This window comes from Molossus molossus, unplaced genomic scaffold, assembly GCF_014108415.1.
Source record: "Molossus molossus isolate mMolMol1 unplaced genomic scaffold, mMolMol1.p scaffold_m16_p_12, whole genome shotgun sequence".
NCBI lineage: Eukaryota > Metazoa > Chordata > Mammalia > Chiroptera > Molossidae > Molossus > Molossus molossus.
In genome coordinates, this window is record NW_023425347.1 from 99,723,894 (window position 1) to 99,742,078 (window position 18,185).

An 18,185-nucleotide genomic window follows, 5' to 3' on the forward strand; every position below is an offset into this window, starting at 1 on the left:
ATGTTTTTGTAAATGCAAAACATACATTTATTTATTTACTTAATTACAGAATGGGTGTATAGATTGCTGAAGGCATCCATGGCACAAAAAAACATTAGGCACGCTCACATTAATGGGTAGATACCATAATGTAACTAGTTATAGATTTTAGGTTCTTTTCAGATAGTATCCATTATAAGCAACAGTGGTAAACATTTATTCATTTCTGCTAGCTTTTCTAAGTAGTAGAATTTCTGAATTAAAGGGTATATCTGGAGTTCTAAAGAATTTCAGTGTATTGTCATTACAATTTGTTCGAACTAGCTCTGGTGTACCATAGGAGTTTGGCCTCTACAAGTGGCTGGATTTGTGGCTTTGAAATTAGAGAAGTGTTTTCTAGGTAGAACAAGAGACTTTACGTTATCTTTGGATAGTAATCTTCACCTCAGAGAATGCATGGGATACATTTGTGTGCTCTGTTTTTTATCCACAGTTAATGGTGTGGAAAGGAAGTGATAAAGCTGTGACATTAGAGAGAATATTTTCTTTCTAATGTGAAGTAAAATATGGAGTATATTCTGAGAATTTAGTGTAGTATGAATTCTGGTCAGCTTTGACCTTTGTTAATGATAGAATCTTTCAGAAAATTTGATTATCAGTGGTCCCTGTATTTTTGTTGGAGGAGCTGCCACATACTCTCCCTGAGTTCTGAAATCAAACCCATATAGAAATAGAAAAGAGCGGGAGAGCCTGAATGATGCACTAGACACCATCAACCTGTCCTTTACACAAAGTGCCAGTCATTGTGCAGGAGAAGTTACCATCGTTTCTTCCTACTTGTAAAACCTTGGGGTAGAGTCATGCTAGGAACTTGACTTAACTGTGAAGTTTCTTTAGGGAGACAGTTGGTGGACTTTGTTCTGCCTTATTTCATCTGGCTGTAGGGGTTGATTCCTTATTCCCATTGGAAGGTTATAGTTTATGCTGTTTAATCAAGGTATTTTAGTTTTTCTAAATCAAGAACTCTATGTTCTGTGTTTTTATAGTCTTGCTAAGGTCATCTGTTCATTCCTAGCTTTCCCTATTAAAAAATTAGAATGTTTTCTCCAAATCATTGTTTTGGGTGTCACTCTTCATGAATGTAGTCTGTTTTACCCCACTTTAAAATAATTTAAAGATATTTGTGTACTAATGGCCAGACATACTGAATGGTGAGTCAATAAATTCTCGGTCTGGTTCTTTTGCAACAGTCAAAGGGTTTGTTATTCCATAGTGGGTGGCCTCCATTCGCAGTGATACATGTCCTGCTCTACCTCCAGCCAATACATTTGCCTTCAGGCTAACATGAAGGATAAAGAAGAGCAAGGCCTTCTCTTTTCTGGTTTCTGTTTCCAGAAGTTGAAATACTATATCTGTTCATATCCCATGTCCAGAATTAGTCACATGACCAAGCCAGATATAAGGAAGGCTGGGAGACTGTGGTCTTTCGTTGGAGGGCCATAGGCCCTGCTAAGCATCATGTTCTATTATTAAAAAATGCTCAGCTAGACTTCCGGTCAAGATGGCGGCGTAGGTAAACGCGGTATTGCATCCTACCACAACCACATTAAAGTTGCAACTAAACTACAGAACAACCATCATTCAAAACCACCTGAAATCAAGCTGAATGGAAGTCCTACAACTACGAAATTAAAGCAGCAGCCACATCCAGACTGGTGGTAGGGGCGGAGGTGCGCTGGTCCCACACCCAAGTGTGGCGGATAAAAATCAGGAGGCTCCCGTGGCTGGGAAGGTCCTTCCTGAGGACTGAGGGGTCCCCGTCCCACACCAGGTGCCCCCGTCCCACACCAGGTGCCCCGCTCAGGGTTCCAGTGCCAGGAAGAGAAGTCCCCATAACTTCTGGCTGGAAAAACCAGCGGGAACTGAGCCTCCCCCCAGGCAGCTCCCTAAAGGCCCCGTGCATGGACTTATCGGACTCTCTCCCTCTAAGCTTGGAGGGGAGGCAGCTCGAGGGGCACCAGAGACATATAGGGAAGAACTGAGCTGTTAGGCACTGGAGCGAGGGCTGGAGAGGGGGCTTTCTCGGGAACAAACGTGGTGTAAGAGGCCTATGTTTCTCTGGTGAGCCCTTCCCTGGGGTGGCAGACAGAAGCCATATCTGGGACTCCAGCAACCTGGCTCACACTGGTAGCCCCGCCCTGCTGACTCCCTGAGGCCCCGCCCCACCCCACCCAGCTTTCAAGCCCACCCAAGCTGTTGCCACTTGCTTAACCATAGGATTGGCCTGTCTTGGATCCTGCTTCAGATTTTTCCTAAATTCTTTCAAACGGGCAGCATCTGGTCTCAGATAGCCCCATACTGCTCGTTAAGTAATACACAGAAACAAACACAGGGAGGCAGCCAAAATGAGGAGACAAAGAAACAGGTCCCAAATGAAAGAACAGAACAAAACCCCAAGAAAAGAACTAAGCAAAATGGAGATAAGCAACCTAACAGATGCTGGGTTCAAAATACTGCTTATAAGGATGCTCAATGAACTCAGTGAGGGCCTCAAGAGCATAAAAAAGGACCAGTCAGAAATGATCGCTGCACAGTTAGAAACGAAGGAGGCTTTAACTGAAATAAAGAATAATTTACACAGCTTCAATTGTAGAGTACGTAAATCCAAGGAGCAAACCATCGATTTGGAATATAAGGAAGCCAAAAACGCCCAATCAGAACAGCAAAAAGAAAAAAGAATCCAAAAAAATGAGGCGAGTGTAAGGAGCCTCTGGGACAACTTCAAGCGTGCCAACATTCGCATCTCTTAGAACAAGAAATCGAAAACCTGTTTGAAACAATAATGGCAGAAAACTTTCCTAACTTGGTGAAGGAAACAGACATACAAGTCCAGGAAGCACAGAGAGTCCCAAACAAGATGAACCCCAAGAGGCCCACACCAAGACACATCATCATCAAAAATGCAAAAGGTTCAAGACAAAGAGGGAATCTTAAAAGCAGCAAGAGAAAGGCAGCTAGTTACCTACAAGGGAGTTCCCATTAGGCTGTCAGCTGATTTCTCAAAAGGAACTTTGCAGGCCAGAAGGGAGTGGCAAGAAATATTCAGAGAGATGAAAAGCAAGAACCTACAACCAAAATTACTCTATCCTGCAAAGCTGTCATTTAGAATCGATGGACAGACATATAAAAACTTTCCCAGACAAGAAAAAGTTAAAGGAGTTCATCACCACCAAACCGTTATTATATGAAATGATGAAGGGTCTTTTTGAAGAAAAAAATAAAATGTATGAACAAACAAAATGGCAATGAATACATATCTATCAACAATGGAATCTACAAACAAAATGAACAGGTAGAACAGAAACATTCTCATAGATACAGAGAACATTTTGTTGGTTGCCAGTTGGGAGGGGGGTTGGGGGAATGGGTGAAAAAGGTGAAGGGACTAAGAAGCCCCAATTCATTGCTAGACTGACAAACCTCAAAGGGAAAGGGGTTGGGGTGGGGGTGGGAAGAAATAAACCAAAGAACTTATATGCATAACCAATGGACACAGACAATAGTGTGGGAAAAGGTGGGAGGGGGGCGGGAGTGGGGAGGAGGGGGTCAATGGGGGAAAAATGTGGAACATCTGTAATACATTTTACATCCAACAATAAAGATTAAAAAAAAAATGCTCAGCTAGAAGTGTTTGTTACAGAGACTAAAAAAACAAGTACAATTAAAAGTTTTTGTTTTGTTTTTTATCCTCACCCGAGGACATTTTTGCATTTATCTTCAGATAGAGCGGGAGGGAGAGAGGGGGGAAGAGAGAGAGAGAGAGAAACATTAATGTGAGAGAGACACTTTGAGTGGTCACCACCCACACCACCCACACAATTGGGGCTGGGGACAAACCGCAACCGAGGTACGTGCCCCAACTGCTGAGCCAAACTGACCAGGCCCGTTGAAAAGTATTGAAGGCGTACAGTTACTCATTTGTTTCCATACTTATTTGTTTCCATACCTAACTCTAATATTATTAGACTGTGAACTTGTCAAGGGAAGAACAATATTTATTTGTTTGTTTGTTTGTTTGTTTATTTATTTATAATACGTACCTGAGAATATGTTTTCAAATTATTTTAGAGAGAGGGAAGAAGGAAGGTAGTGAGAGAGAGAGAGAGAAAGAGAGAGATATGAGAGAGAAATGTATCTGTTGCCTCCTAGTACGTGAGTACATGTCCTGACTGGGTTATTTAACCTACAACCTTTTGGTGCACAGTACAACACCCCTACCAACTGAGCCTCCTGGCCAGGGCAGGGAGGGAGGATGTTTTTGTATTCAGTATCTCTAGCACTTAGCTGGCACATTGGTGGTGTGGTGCCTATAAGTCTGTGTTTGAATTTTTCATGAATTTATGATTCTGTTCCTTGTAGAATATATTTATCTTCATTTTTAGCTTTAATGTAATCTTGACAAGATTTGCCTGTTATCATTTCGCTTAAAATGGAGGTCTTAATCCCCCCCTTTCATTCTGATTCATTTTGTCTTAGCAGATGTTCAAAACATGATTTTTCCAAGGTACGAATTACAAAAAACAAAACACTCATTAAGTGTTATATTGGTCCAGAGCAGCTGCACTCAATTTGTTGAAGTGTGTTTAGTACAGTTTTGTACAGAAAGCATCCAGAGCTTCTTATGGCCCAAATGATAAATCTCACATCTCATTTTAGAAATCAAGAGGTATTTAGATACTTTAGATACTGCTACCTTGCTCAGTTCTTTGGTAATTTTGATTATAATATGACAGGTGGATGGCAGATTACCAGACCAGATCCCACTCCCCCACCCACATACTTTTCAGCCTGAGAATGATGTATATGTTACAAAGCAAAATTACAACATATAGACTCCTAAGGAGATAGATAATTGGAAATCGTTGTATAGGTGGAATTATTTTTTTTCCAAATACCTGTGAATACTTATAAAATGACATTTATAATTCATAGTTGGCTGAATATCTTTAATGAAAATCTGAGGTCTCAATATTTATTCAGTCATGTGAAAGTGACTAGATATTTTTTATTCTTAAACTATCTTTAGTATTTGATTTTTAAAATCTAATTTTAAACAAGTTACTACATAAGAATAACTCAAATGAAGACAATAATGATTTAAGGAGAGTTAGAAGGAAGAGGTATGGATAGAATAAGGGAGTCAGGGAACAGATTTCATTTGGCCTTAGAAGTTTCTATAAATTAAAGCAAATGATTAAATATGAAGCCCACTGAAACTCTAGTAGACTTTGAATAAGCTAGTACAATTTAATGAGGTGTGTTAGATGCCAACTATAGTATTATTAGCATTTTATTAATCAACTGATATCATAAAAGCACAATCTTCTTTGTGTATAACTTTGTACAAGGTGTTTAATTGAGGTGAGGTAGGGCAAGGTACAAAATTAGGATTCTAGTTCTTGATTCTTCATTTTACAGGGATAAAGTACACTCATTCAAGTAATGTTCTGTGTCAGTAACAGGCAGTGAGTGGGCAGATACCAACTGCACAGGACAGATGACATTGAGAAAGACATGAGCATCATAGAAACCTTGATTGTGTCTTGGAAATTGGACAGAATTACAGTAGGACCAAATAGAAGAAGAGCATCTCTGACAGAGGAACAGCGTGAGGTGGTTCATGGACGGGGGCATGATTGGAATGTGCTTATGAGAGAATGAAAAATCAGCTGAGCAGATATAGAATATCAAGCTGATAAAAGGAAGGGAAAGACTAGCTTGTGGTTCTCCTTATTTTTGTGTGAATTACAATCTGTCAGTCTGTGACTTTGGTGGTTATATAGCAAATTCTGGATGCTTTTCTTATTATATGGGTTTTGATTTAATAAGTTTCTCTTAAGGTGCTTTTTTTTTTTTTTGCATACCCTTTTCACTTTTAAACATCTCTTTCACAGCTGTGTGGATACTTAGGTGAAAGACAAATCTAATTACTTGAAGAAAAATCACTCATGGGATTGTTGTACTGTCTGATAAATAAAACTCGAGTAAATTTCTATTAAATAGAATATCAGGCCCAGAAGTTATTCAGTACAGCATTTAGTAATTTGTGTTGTGTGCCTTGATTGTTATTTAAATCCATGTGGGTAAATTTAGCCTACTTTTTTTAAATTCTCACTGAGGACATTTTCCCATTTTTGTTCAGGTAAAGTGGGAGGGAGAGAAAGGGGGGGGGGAGAGAGAGAGAGAGAGAGAGTGAGAGAGACACATTGATGTGAAAGGGACACATCGAGTGGCTGCCTCCTGCACCACCCCATCCGGGGTCGGGGATAAACTGCTACTGAGGTATGTGCCCCTAGCAGGAACCGAACCCTGTTCTCTCTGGACCGCAGGCCGATGCTCTAAATGCTGAGCCAAACCGGCCAGGGCAATTTAGCTTACTTCTAATAAATTTCACTTAATATTTGCATTGTGACTGATTTGAAATATATAAGGAAATTATCTAATAGTAAGTTTAAAAACATATTTATATATGGCAGAAAGTTTTCATCTTTAGTTTCACTAGCTGAAAAAAATCATAATAATTGAGCATCTCTCTGTTCAGACTGACAGTTAACTTTATTTCCCCTGCTTTTAGTTATAATTTAAGTTTCAACTCCTTCTGGAAAGTTGGTAGTAAATATTTGAATGGGAAGAAATAGTAAATGAATATATACATTAGTCTTACAAGGAATTATTACAAAATGTGAGTGCTTATAAAGTACAAAAAAAGTAATTGGTGTGGAAATTTTGTAGCTTAATGCTTGAACTGTGGAACAGTTGCTTTTACAAAATTGAGAACTGCAGACTAAAATTAACTGTCATTAATTTCATTGAATAGAAATATGTTCCATTTACTGTACAATCCGGAGCCAGGCTTGAATGAGTTTAAATAGATGAAACCTAAATTATACTGACAGTCCATTAAACAGTAGCAGAAAACCCGTAAAGAAAATGGATTCACTATGATACCAGTTTATAATAAAATCATTTGCCAAATAAGAATTATAGCCAGGCATTGTGAATTCTCCTGTGTATTTCCAGTGAGCACTGCAAATTGGTTGAACCATTTATTTTGAAGCCCAGGCTCTCAGCGCGTGTTTTCTGAAAAGAAGCAAGCAGTGTTGCTAGAAATCCGCTCTGCAGGATGTGATACCAGAAGATCAGACCAGCAGTTTGTTTGTTGTCAGCCATATGGGGAGAGGAGAATCTGCACTCCAGCCTACCTGCCCCTGGTGGTTTTTTCCTATGAACACTGGGCATAGTGCTCCTAGAAGTGTTTGAGTTTTCTCCTTATTGGTTTCCTAAATGTACATATTACAGTCGTGTTCAGTTGTAATCTTTGTGTTAAGGACCTGTCGGCATTTCCACTTAATCATTCTCTACCTAATCGGGAATTTATAGTAGAATTTATTAATTTTTTTATAGGGCTCACTGAATTGAGGATAGGGTTGTTACCCGCCTTCTCAAGCATTAGAAGGGTAGGTACAGTGGGGTAGCAAGGGGGCGAGGGGTCACAAATTCCCTTCCCTAGTGTCTCTAATGCCCTAAGACACTGGAGCAGATGGCCATCACTGATTTTTAAAATAGATTCCTCCTGCCCTTCTAGTCCCTCTGTTTTCTTATGGCGCATGAGCTCTATACAAGCACAGTAGTTAGAATATCAGCGAGATCCACATCACTTAATGGAGTTTGGATGTTAAGCTGGTGAGAATCCTTTTTCATAATAGGGATTCAGTATAGGTTACAGGGAGAGCTTTTTAAGGAACATTTTCAGAATAAAATGTGGTGATGAGAGTGTAATGCAAATGTCAAACCATGGCTGACATTTAGCATATCAGCATAACTAATAAGATTTCTGCTGCTGGAAGGATGATCTTGCTTTTTCATGTTTTACAGAGTTTTCAAGTCTATGTAGAATATGATTGATTTAGGAAGGGGGTTCTTGCTGCAGCATTTTGTCCAAAAATGTCTGCATCACTTCTTAAAGTTAGAAAGATAGTCTTGGATCATTCTTTAAGCTTTTGACTCAATGGAATATTTTCTAACTCCTAAAGGAGAAAAGAAAAATCTGGGAAATTTAAACAAAAATTCCTTTGTTTTTATGACCTGTTCTTCCCCCTCCACCACCACACCCATTTGGTTTTTCTCATAATTTAATTCCCTGTTAGCATAATAATTCCCTGTTAGCAGTAAGGATAATAAGGACAGATCAGTGTTAACTAGAAATTTATAGTGTTCTGTTTTTATACAATAGCTGGTGTGAGCTTTGTAGTATTAGTAGGGGATCTGTAGATATTTGAATACATGGAATTGAATTTTCATGAAGTTTTAATTTTTATTTATTTATTTTTAATCCTCACCTGAGGATATTTTTCTGTTCATCTTCAGGTAGAGTGGGTGGGAGTGAGAGAGAGAGAGAAGTATGGATGTGAGAGGGACACGTTGACTGGTTGCCTCCCACATGACCCTGACCAGGGCCGGGGATGAACTGTAAACGAAGTACGCGCCCCCAACCTGAATCGAACCCAAGAGTCATTGGTCTGCCGGCTGACACTCTAACCACTAAGCCAAACCAGCCAGGGCTCATGAAGTTTTAAAAGGAAGGAACCAAGGATGTATGTTTCCTGAGATCTCTTTTCTACTGAGTTTAGAATGTTAAGAACATGTTACCAGTCAATTTTGGTGACAGTTTTCAGGGTCAAAAAACAGAATAAGGGTAAGGACAGAAGGTTTTACTTACTGAATTGCTGTTTTCCCAATTTTTGTTTCCTTTTCCCTTTTACATACTCCATCATTCCCAGACATTGCGAGTATCCCTTCTCCACAAAAGAATCTAGCAGAAAACTAAAAGTGGGCTGTCCTACAATTGAGTTATTTCTTAAAGAAATATTTATTAGAAAACAACATCCTTTATTTTTATATTGATAGAGCACAGCAACATTCTTGCTAGGATCTTGTTTAACTTCTTTCTGATTTTACATTTTGATTCGATTCATTTGTTCCTCATACAGTTTTTGAGTGGTTACCATGTAGAATGTAGCATGTAGTTTACTAAGGGGAACAGTGGTAATAGGTTTGACTGTTATGCAGATGGGGAAACGAGATGGGAACTCTGCTAGAGGTGTGCAGCATGTGTGGATTGGAATTTGGGTATCAGAATTCAGTGTTTCTAGCATGTGCACATATAGGCATATACTTCTTTTTTGTATGTTGAAAATTTGGAAACATACTAGTTTAACTAGTGAGATACCTGTGCAGTTTCTGTTCTGTAATACTAGACCAACCTGCTGTTACCTCATTGAATGGTTCAGTGTCCAGGGTGGAGATACCCTTGTAAGAGAAATTGAAAGTGGAAGAGCAGAGCAGGCCCGGGGTCAGCTTCCATGTCTCCCATTGTGCCACCCAGCTGGCTCTCTGTGAAATTTGTGAGAAAGTCTTTGTTCATGCGTGCTCTTTACAAGTAGTGGAGGTTTTCTATGGGAAATTATATTAGAGTGGCACTGCCTTGCTCTGCAAAGGATGAGAAGGTATTTCAAAAGTGAACAGGCAGAAAGGCATTAATTGGAGAGGGAAATTCTATAAGGGACAGCACTGTGGCTGAACATTGCCTGACCATGGCTTTAATGCTGGCTCACAGCGCAGCTTTGCTCAATTAGTGGGTGAAGTAAATGTCCACTGTGCTCTGTGAGGAGGCTCTTGGAAAAGATGCTGACAGGTTCTTTGTGTTTCAGGATGACAAACTGCCTGATGCTCCAGACTGTGGTTTTTACCCTTGAGAGGACTGTGCTCTTGCTCTATTTCAGCATTTTTGTTTTCTTTTTATTATTACTTTTCAGTTTTTATTTTTCATTGATTTTATTGGGGTGACATTGGCTAATAAAATTATATAGATTTCAGGAGTACAATTCTATACTACATCACCTGTGTATTGTATTGCATGTTTACCACCCCAAGTCAAGTCTCCTTCCATAATCCTTTATCCCCCTTTTACTCTTTCCTACCTTTTCCACCCTATTTTAGTGATTTTTCAACCTTTTGCATCTCATGGCACACAAACTAATTACTAAAATTTTTCAGCATACCAAAAAGTGTATTTTTTTGCCGATTTGACAAAAAAATTAGGTATAATTTTGATTCATTTATATCAGATGGCTGTCGTTGTGTTGGCTGTTGTCATTTTTTTATTTGACAGTCTAAGGGGAAAGAGTTCAGTGCCCCTGACTAAAGTCAGGTCTTGCATGTTTTAAAATTTTTTGTGGCACATGGGTTGAAAATTGCTGCTCTATTTGTGCTGATTTGCTGAACATTGAAAAAGCAGAGAGGGATTTCTTTGCCTTGAGAATCTGCCTTCACGTTTTGGCTGACTTCCTTCCCCAGCTTAGCACATGCTTTGTTGTTTGCAGATGGCACATTCGATTCTTGGACACAAAGCTGTTTTGAGGTTGTGAGAAACAGCCAGAAACACCCCTATTCAGTATCATTGCCCAAATCATGGATACAGGATTTGAGGTCACTTAATTGTGGGATCATTCCTAGGCAGAGGCTAGGTGTTAGAGAATAACTAGATCCATGGTTTCATTTCCAGACACCCCTATAAAGAAAAAATTAGTTATCATGTGCTGTTTGGCATAATTGGTATTGATGGTAATAGCCTCTCTTATTTTTCTAGCCCATTTCAGGCTTGCTGACTTTTAGATTAAATACACACACACACACACACACACACACACACACACACACACACACATTTGCCCTGTAGCAGCAGTTTGCTCAATCTGGTAAATATGCATTTTCATATGGATAATTTTGAAAATGTGCATTATGCACTTAATAGATTGCATCAGCTTTGTTCAGTTCTTGCAGAAATGTTAGCTTTCTGATTAAGAAAAAAAAGAAGAAGCAGCTCTTAGAAAAAAGGTATCTGCAGTGCTTGTGTTGGTTATGGGAGATTTTCAGGTTGAGGATCATAGATCCTGCTAACTGAAACCAGCTTTAGACAATCCATGCACTCATAAATTGCATCAAAATTTTTTGAAAATTATTTTGGCTTTAAGAAATTATTGGGCATATATTCCAACTGAGATTTTAATATTGCTCTTGACTTAGGCTCTCATCTTTCCCTTTCCAAATAAACTACTTTATTTTGGGGCTAACTGTAGACATCTATATAAAGCTGTTTCCTTAAAAACCTGCTTAATCAGTGAGACAAGGGGAATACTTATGAGTATTTAACCTTGTTTCGAAAATCATTAAGAGGAATAAGTAGATGATTTTTGTGTGTGAGACTTAAATTCCAAATTGTTTCTTAGAATATTTTCTCTTTTAGTTGGATCACCCTAATTTTATGGGCTAAAAAGGAAAGTTTGACTCTACAGTAATTTTTCATGCTTTTATTTTTATTTTTATCCTCACCCGAGAACATTTTTTCCATTTTTTGTTCAAATAGAGTGGGAGGGAAGAGAGAGAAATATTAATGTGAAAGGGACACATCGAGTGGCTGCCACCCACACGACCAACTAGTTCCGGGGACAAACCGCAACCGAAGCACATGCCCTTAGCGGGAACTGAACCCTGGGTCTCTCTGGACTGCGGGCCTACACTCCAACCGCTGAGCCAAACTGGCCAGGGCTCATGCTTTTATTTTTATTTATTTATTTATTTATTTATTTATTTATTTATTTATTTATTTATTTATTTATATCCTCACCTGAGGATATTTTTCCATTTTTTGTTCAGGTAGAGTGAGAGGGAGAGAGAGGAAGAGAAAAAGAGAGAGAAACATTGACGCGAAAGGGACACATTGAATGGCTGCCACCTGCACAGCCCAACTAGGGCCGGGGACAAACTGCAGCCAAGGTACGTGCCCTTAGCGGGAACCGAACCTGGGTCTCTCTGAACCGCAGGCTGATAACTGCAGAGCCAGACTGGCCAGGGCTCATGCTTTTATTTTTAAAATGAATTATCAGAGTCAAATCAAAGCAATTTCTATGGCAAGTTTGACGTGAAAATTTTCAGTTTATACTACCCTTGATCTTAGCCATTCTGTGTTTTACTATAAACACAGTAAACTCTTAAGTTTTGTCACTTAATTTTGAAGTGAGCTCATCTTATTTTTCATGTATAAGTTTCAAAATACTGATAGAGATTGTTGACATAGTAACCTGTTTTACAGATTACTAACCCTGGGCATTGGAATCTGTGAATTTTTATGCTGTGGATTAATTTGGGTTACCATGGTAACTCTTTAAACAGAAAGAGGTGACTGTTTATCTACTAATAAGGCATCAGTAAGTAAATATATTAATTGCATATGTCAAATTTGAGAATCTGCTCTCTCAGTCTGCCTTATCTCTTCATGGCAGTTTTTCTCAAGTCAAGAGTGCGAGGCAGCTTCCAACAAGACTGCAAAGAAGTGTTTAGGCAAAGAGATGTCAGTAGTCAACCTTGACATACCAACATGTTCCTTGCTTCCCTTCTCCAACAGAGTTCCATCTGGGTGTCTTTATAGATAATCATTTTCCTGAATGTAACTTTGCAGTGAGAAATGAGAGAATATAGATTATTTTTTTCCTGGAAAGCATTTTCATATACTACAAGTTAATAGCTACTTTATGTCTCAAAATAAGAGGGTTTATAGTAATAATGATTCTATTGATTATGAAAAGTGTATATAGAACTTTTCTTTATGTAAAAAGACCAAAGTCACACTTAGTTTTCACTGTGCATCTGTCATTTACTTCTATTTTGTCTGGTTTAACCAACATGATGCCAGATACCAATTCTTGGTGGTTGCAGAGAATACTGAAGTAAGTTTCTCTGAGCTCAAAAGTTCAAAAATAGTAATGTCGATAGTGTAGACCATCTGACTGCCAAATAACTGAACAAACAGGGAATGTAAATTGTTAATTTTATGTAAAAGGAAAGAGATGTTGCCATTTCTTTACAGAGGATCTATGAACATTTACTGCTGCTGGAGATAACTCATTATAAGGTTGCAGGTGCTGGTAGAATGAAGGAGTAAAGAGGATTTGGCATGGATGGAGGTAGGCGTGTTGCTGTTTCTTTTGGAGAATGCAGCCTAGGGGAGAATGAGATGTGGTGTGGGCCAGACCATAGACTATGGAAAATTTTTTGTCACATGGGCTTTAAGAATGTGTAAATCATTATTTAAGAAAGTGACCTATTAATAGTAGCTAGGAATGACAGTGTAATGTATGAAACAGGAAGAAGAGTGCATATAGACTGTCATTTGTTTTCACCTTGAGTGGGATAAGTAAATAATTGATATCTAGAGATTTGAAATACTGGTAGTTTAGTACAATAGGGATTAGAGCACAGAAATTTAGACCCTTGGGCGTCCCAAAATTGTGCAAATTGGAGCTACAAATTTTACTTAGGAATTGATTTCTTCTGTTTTTACTTAAACACCAAATTAGGGCTAGGAAGAGAGGTATGTACCATACGGGGAAAAGTGCTCTTGTTTGTTTCTTAAGATGATTAGCATGTTAAATGGATGTTGCCTGAATGTTGAACAGAGTTATTTAGCCTCCTGGGTTCTGGAACAAGATAGAAAGCTTAGTCAACTGTTCACATGGATACAGGGATTAAATCTGTTGTTGAGTCTACATCTGAATAGAGAAATCAGTTAGGAAATTCTGGATGCCTACATGATTTTTTATCTTTCTGGAATGTCTTTGGTCTACAAAAAGTTCTGATGTCTTTCAGAAAGTTTTTTGAAAGAAAGTTTTTTTTTTAATCCTCACCCGAGGACATTTTTTGATATTTTGTTCAGATAGAGCGGGAGGGAGAGAGACAGAGAGAAACATTGACGTGAAAGGAACACATACCCACACAACCCAACCAGGGCTGGGGGCAAACTGCAACCGAGGTACGTGCCCTTAGCGGGAACCGAACCTGGGTCTCTCCAGACCACAGGCCGACACTCTAACCGCTGAGCCAAACCAGCCAGGGCAGAAAGCGTTTTTTTTAGTGAGGACTTTCTTCATGATCTACGTCCTAGTGGGTCTGCTAGCACTTGTGGTGGGACTGCACTGTCTACTGGTTGAGTGGCTCCAAATCTTTGCTCCTTTGCTATTTCTTGGCTCTTACCATGCATACAATGAGGCAGTAGTAGAATCTGCCTGAGTTCTCAGGCATCTGAGTTATTCTAAGACATATTCATTATGAAGGGTCATGAGATAAAACAAAGGACATTTTATTTATTTGTTTATTTTCCTTTATTGATTTTCGAAAGAGAGGAAGGAAGGTGGAGAGAGATAGAAACAATGATGAGAGAGAACATCGATTGGCCGCCTCCTGCATGCCCCCCATTGGGGATTGGGCCCACAACCTGGGCATGTACCCTGACCAGGAATTGAACCAGCGACCTCTTGGTGCATGGGTCGACACTCAACCACAGAGCCACACCAGCCAGGCTTTGTCTTTTTTTTAAAAAATTATTTTATTGATATTTTAGAGAGTGAGAAAGATAGAAACATTGATGTAAGAGAGAAATACCAATTGGCTGCCTCCATCATGCTCCCCACGGGGGATCAAGCCTGCAACCTGGGCATGTGCCCTGGCTGGAAATCAAACCAGAACCTCTCAGTCCATGGGCAGACACTCAATCTACTGAGCCACACTGACTGGGCAAAACAAAGGACATTTTAAATATGGGTATTACAGTGGCCACTCTCCAGAAAATTTGATTGACTGCCGATGCCTTTACTTTTCAGTAAATAATACATGACTTTCTTGTCCTAAACTTTATAATAATCTTGGATTGTAGTGTGGAGTTTATTTATTTATTTATTGTTAATCCTCAACTGAGGATATTTTTTCCATTAAATTTTTGAGAGATCAAAAGGGAGGAAGGGAGGGAAAGAGAGAGAGAGAGAGAGAGTTGAGAGAGAGAGAGAGAGTTGAGAGAGACACATTGATTGGTTGCCTGTCACATGCACCCTGACCTGGGCCAGAGATGAAACCTGCAATGCAGGTAACTGCCCTTGACTGGGAATCAAACCTGAGACCCTTCGATGTGTGGGCTCTAACTACTGGACACACCAGCCAGGGTTATAGAGGGTTTATATATTTCTTTATAAGCACTTTTTCCCTTAAAATCATTGCTTTTTAAAAAACTGTATCTTAGCCTGCTATTTTAAAAAGCAGCCTTTAGACTTTAGCAGTTGAGAGCATCAAACATAATCAATCAACCCGTGCCGTGTCAAATGTAATTTAAGAAAGTGCTCTTCTTCCTAGAGGAAAATGTAATTTGGTTTACTTCATTCCATCTCTGATTGGCTGCCTTGTTTTTCTTTACAATTAGAAAATAAAATACATTTAGGTTAAAATTTTTAGTAAATTACCCACAAAGGATTAATTTCTTTTTCTTGGTTTAGGTGAAAAGATCATTGTAATGGCATGTTCAAGCTAGTCTTCATTATATTTTACTTCTTTCCTCACAAAATAGTAGGTAATAAAAATAAAGTAGTACTTGGCTAAACCATTTCTTTTTGTGAAGATATGGAGGGCATCTATTTGATTAAGATTCAGGATTTTGTCTTGATGCATAACTTTAGGCAAGTTACCATCACCTGAATATGGATAATCCCATGGGATTTCCTCCTCCTCTTTCAGGGACCCCGAAAACAATAATTGAGGCTTTATCAAGTTCTTTAAATTAACAGGGAAATGGTCAAAAAGAACCCAAGGGCTGCTTCCCTTTAGCTTAAAATTACTTGTAATTTGATATTAACCTTTGAGAAAAAATTTTCTCTAAAATGTGTGTGCTTTGTCATTTATCTATTTATGCAGTGGCTTAATGGGCCCTGTCTTTGTTCCCTTAAAGGTAAATGCCATTGTTTTAAAATTTCTTTTTCTTTTAAAGACTGTGTGTATATCGAGAGTCGGAGGCCAAACACACCGTATTTCATCTGTAGCATTCAAGACTTCAAACTGGTAAGCATTTTTTTAATGTGCTCTTGATTCTGCTCTGGACCTTCTCTTTTTCCAGTTCTGTTGGCTGTCTCTTGGTTGCTTGTCCATCGTATTAACTTGATAATCAGTTTACCTTCTGAGTGCTAACTTTCCCTGGTGGCTGGAGCACCACCCACATAAGGCAGTCACCAATTTTATCTTTTCAGATTTGTAATACTTAGAGTTGTACAGCTCATACTGTAAATAATGTGTGTAAAGTTTTCTTCCTTTCCTAGCTATTTCGACAACAATTTCAGCGATTCACTTGAGTTTCTGAAATTGTTTGTTGTCAGCCATTGTGAAGAGCCTGAAGAAAAGTAAATTTGATGGGGGGGGGGGTGTATGTAAATGGGCCAGAGACTAGTTTTTGTGGTGACTATAATTAATTTACTTAGATATTTTAGTGAGTATGGAGTTATCGTGACCCTTCTTTTGGGGTCTCCCAGTAGTGGAGGTTGGAGGAAGGAGGTCTGGCTCAGGGATAGTATAGCTATAAACTTTCTCATTAAAAACTTTTCCCAAGTTCATAAGTATTGATGTTGCCCGCTATGATCTCTTGGTTTCAGACTAGTGGTCCCCACACTACGGGTTTTGGATCCCTGGATATCTGCAGAGATTTTGCAAAGGTCTGCAAATAAACATTCTCAGTCTTAAATAAATAAATGTACCTCACATGTCTGTACAGATGCTTTTCAAATGTATTAATATGCTACTGTGATTTTTAAAATTTACTTATTTAATGATAATATGTAGTTAAGATATTATCTATATAATTAGGTTTATTAGGTATTTTCTTCAAACAGTTGATAATTGAAGTACTGTTATTTGGATATCTTTTGAAACATTTAGTTCTTTAAAAAGGGATCCTTGTACTTGGAGGTTGTTAACCATTGTCTGGTCTTAGGTGTAGAGAAATCCTAATCCTAATTTGTAGAGATATTTATCAGTGTCTGTGACTGCCCTTATTTCCAAACCCCTTTGAAACTTTTGACTATATTTGTGTTCTGACATGCATTGTATGTGATATTTCAGTCTAAGGAAAAGTAATGTAGTGGTCTGAAGAGATCTTTAACTCTGCATCTTCTTTGTTTATAATGATTCCAAATATCCAAATAGTATATTCCAATCTAGTTAGTTAAAAAATTGCATGCCATTTATTTATTTTTCTTAAAAAATTATTACATAAGTAATATATTCTTACTGTTTTAAAAGAGAGTCAAATGTGCCCTTTACTTCCAAGGTTCATTCTTGGTAAGCTGCTTCAACTTCCCTGTTTTTTTTGTATGGTGGCCTGGCAGTTGAATCTTATAAAGTCAAATGCTTTGAATTCAGATTTTATGTCAACATAAAGTTTTATTATTTTTAGAGGACTTTGCTATTTATTATACATTTTCTTCCAAACATTTTTTTTACAGAAGCTACATTGACATCTGAAAATCTGGGTGGTGGCCTTGGTTCCTGAAGCTTTTTTTTTTTTTTTTTTGCACTAGTGGCTGCTGCTACTGCTCTTTTCCTGGTCAGTGTCTTTGTGTGTGATTTCTACCAAATGTAATACCAAGGCACCATGGAAAAGATACAGCTGTGAAATAAAATCGCAAAGATTTTTCTTTTACCATTACAATCTGAGCCCCTTTTGTACAGTTTTTGCACATTAGCTGGTGCCTTCATGTTTGCACAGCATTCCTTATGAAATGCTGATTACAGTGTGATAGTTTGGGGCAGAGGTTCCTGCTGTGTTACAGTAATTGCTCAGGGTATTAACAGCAATAAAAGCTGAAGCTTCTGTTGTCAGTATCGGTCTAGTACAACACATTAAAGCTGTCTGGAAAAACAATGTAGGAAGTAGTGTAGTGTACAGTACGTTTAGCTACCTTTTCCTAAATCACACATTGCTATGTTTTATGTTTTTGTTTGAGTTCTTTATTCAGCACATATCATAGTTGTGTAAAAATAAGTGATATTGAAATATTTACTACTGGAAGGAATGTAGTTATTATCTGGATATCTGCTTTCTTTTTTTCGTGGTTCTCAATACTATTTACAAAAAGGTAACCTAATGGAGGAGAATAATCATAGGTTGTTTTTTTGTTTCCTTCAGCTTACCAAGGTATAGGGGAAAAGTGAACAAAAGAAAATATGCTTTTTTTCCTTCCTCTGCAAGATTTTAGAAAGAAGAAATTGGAGTTGGTTTT

The 18,185-nt window shown here is 38.3% G+C and overlaps 1 protein-coding gene across 1 annotated transcript in view; it reads left to right on the plus strand.

Annotated features, from left to right (window-relative positions):
* RERE (arginine-glutamic acid dipeptide repeats) overlaps positions 1-18,185 on the plus strand; it is a 408,992-nt gene that overhangs the window by 165,699 nt on the left and 225,108 nt on the right. Inside the window, exons 9-10 of the mRNA XM_036256631.1 lie at positions 15,905-15,975; positions 16,560-16,619. Coding sequence (XP_036112524.1) covers positions 15,905-15,975; positions 16,560-16,619 — 131 coding nt within the window. The remainder of the gene's footprint in view (positions 1-15,904; positions 15,976-16,559; positions 16,620-18,185) is intronic.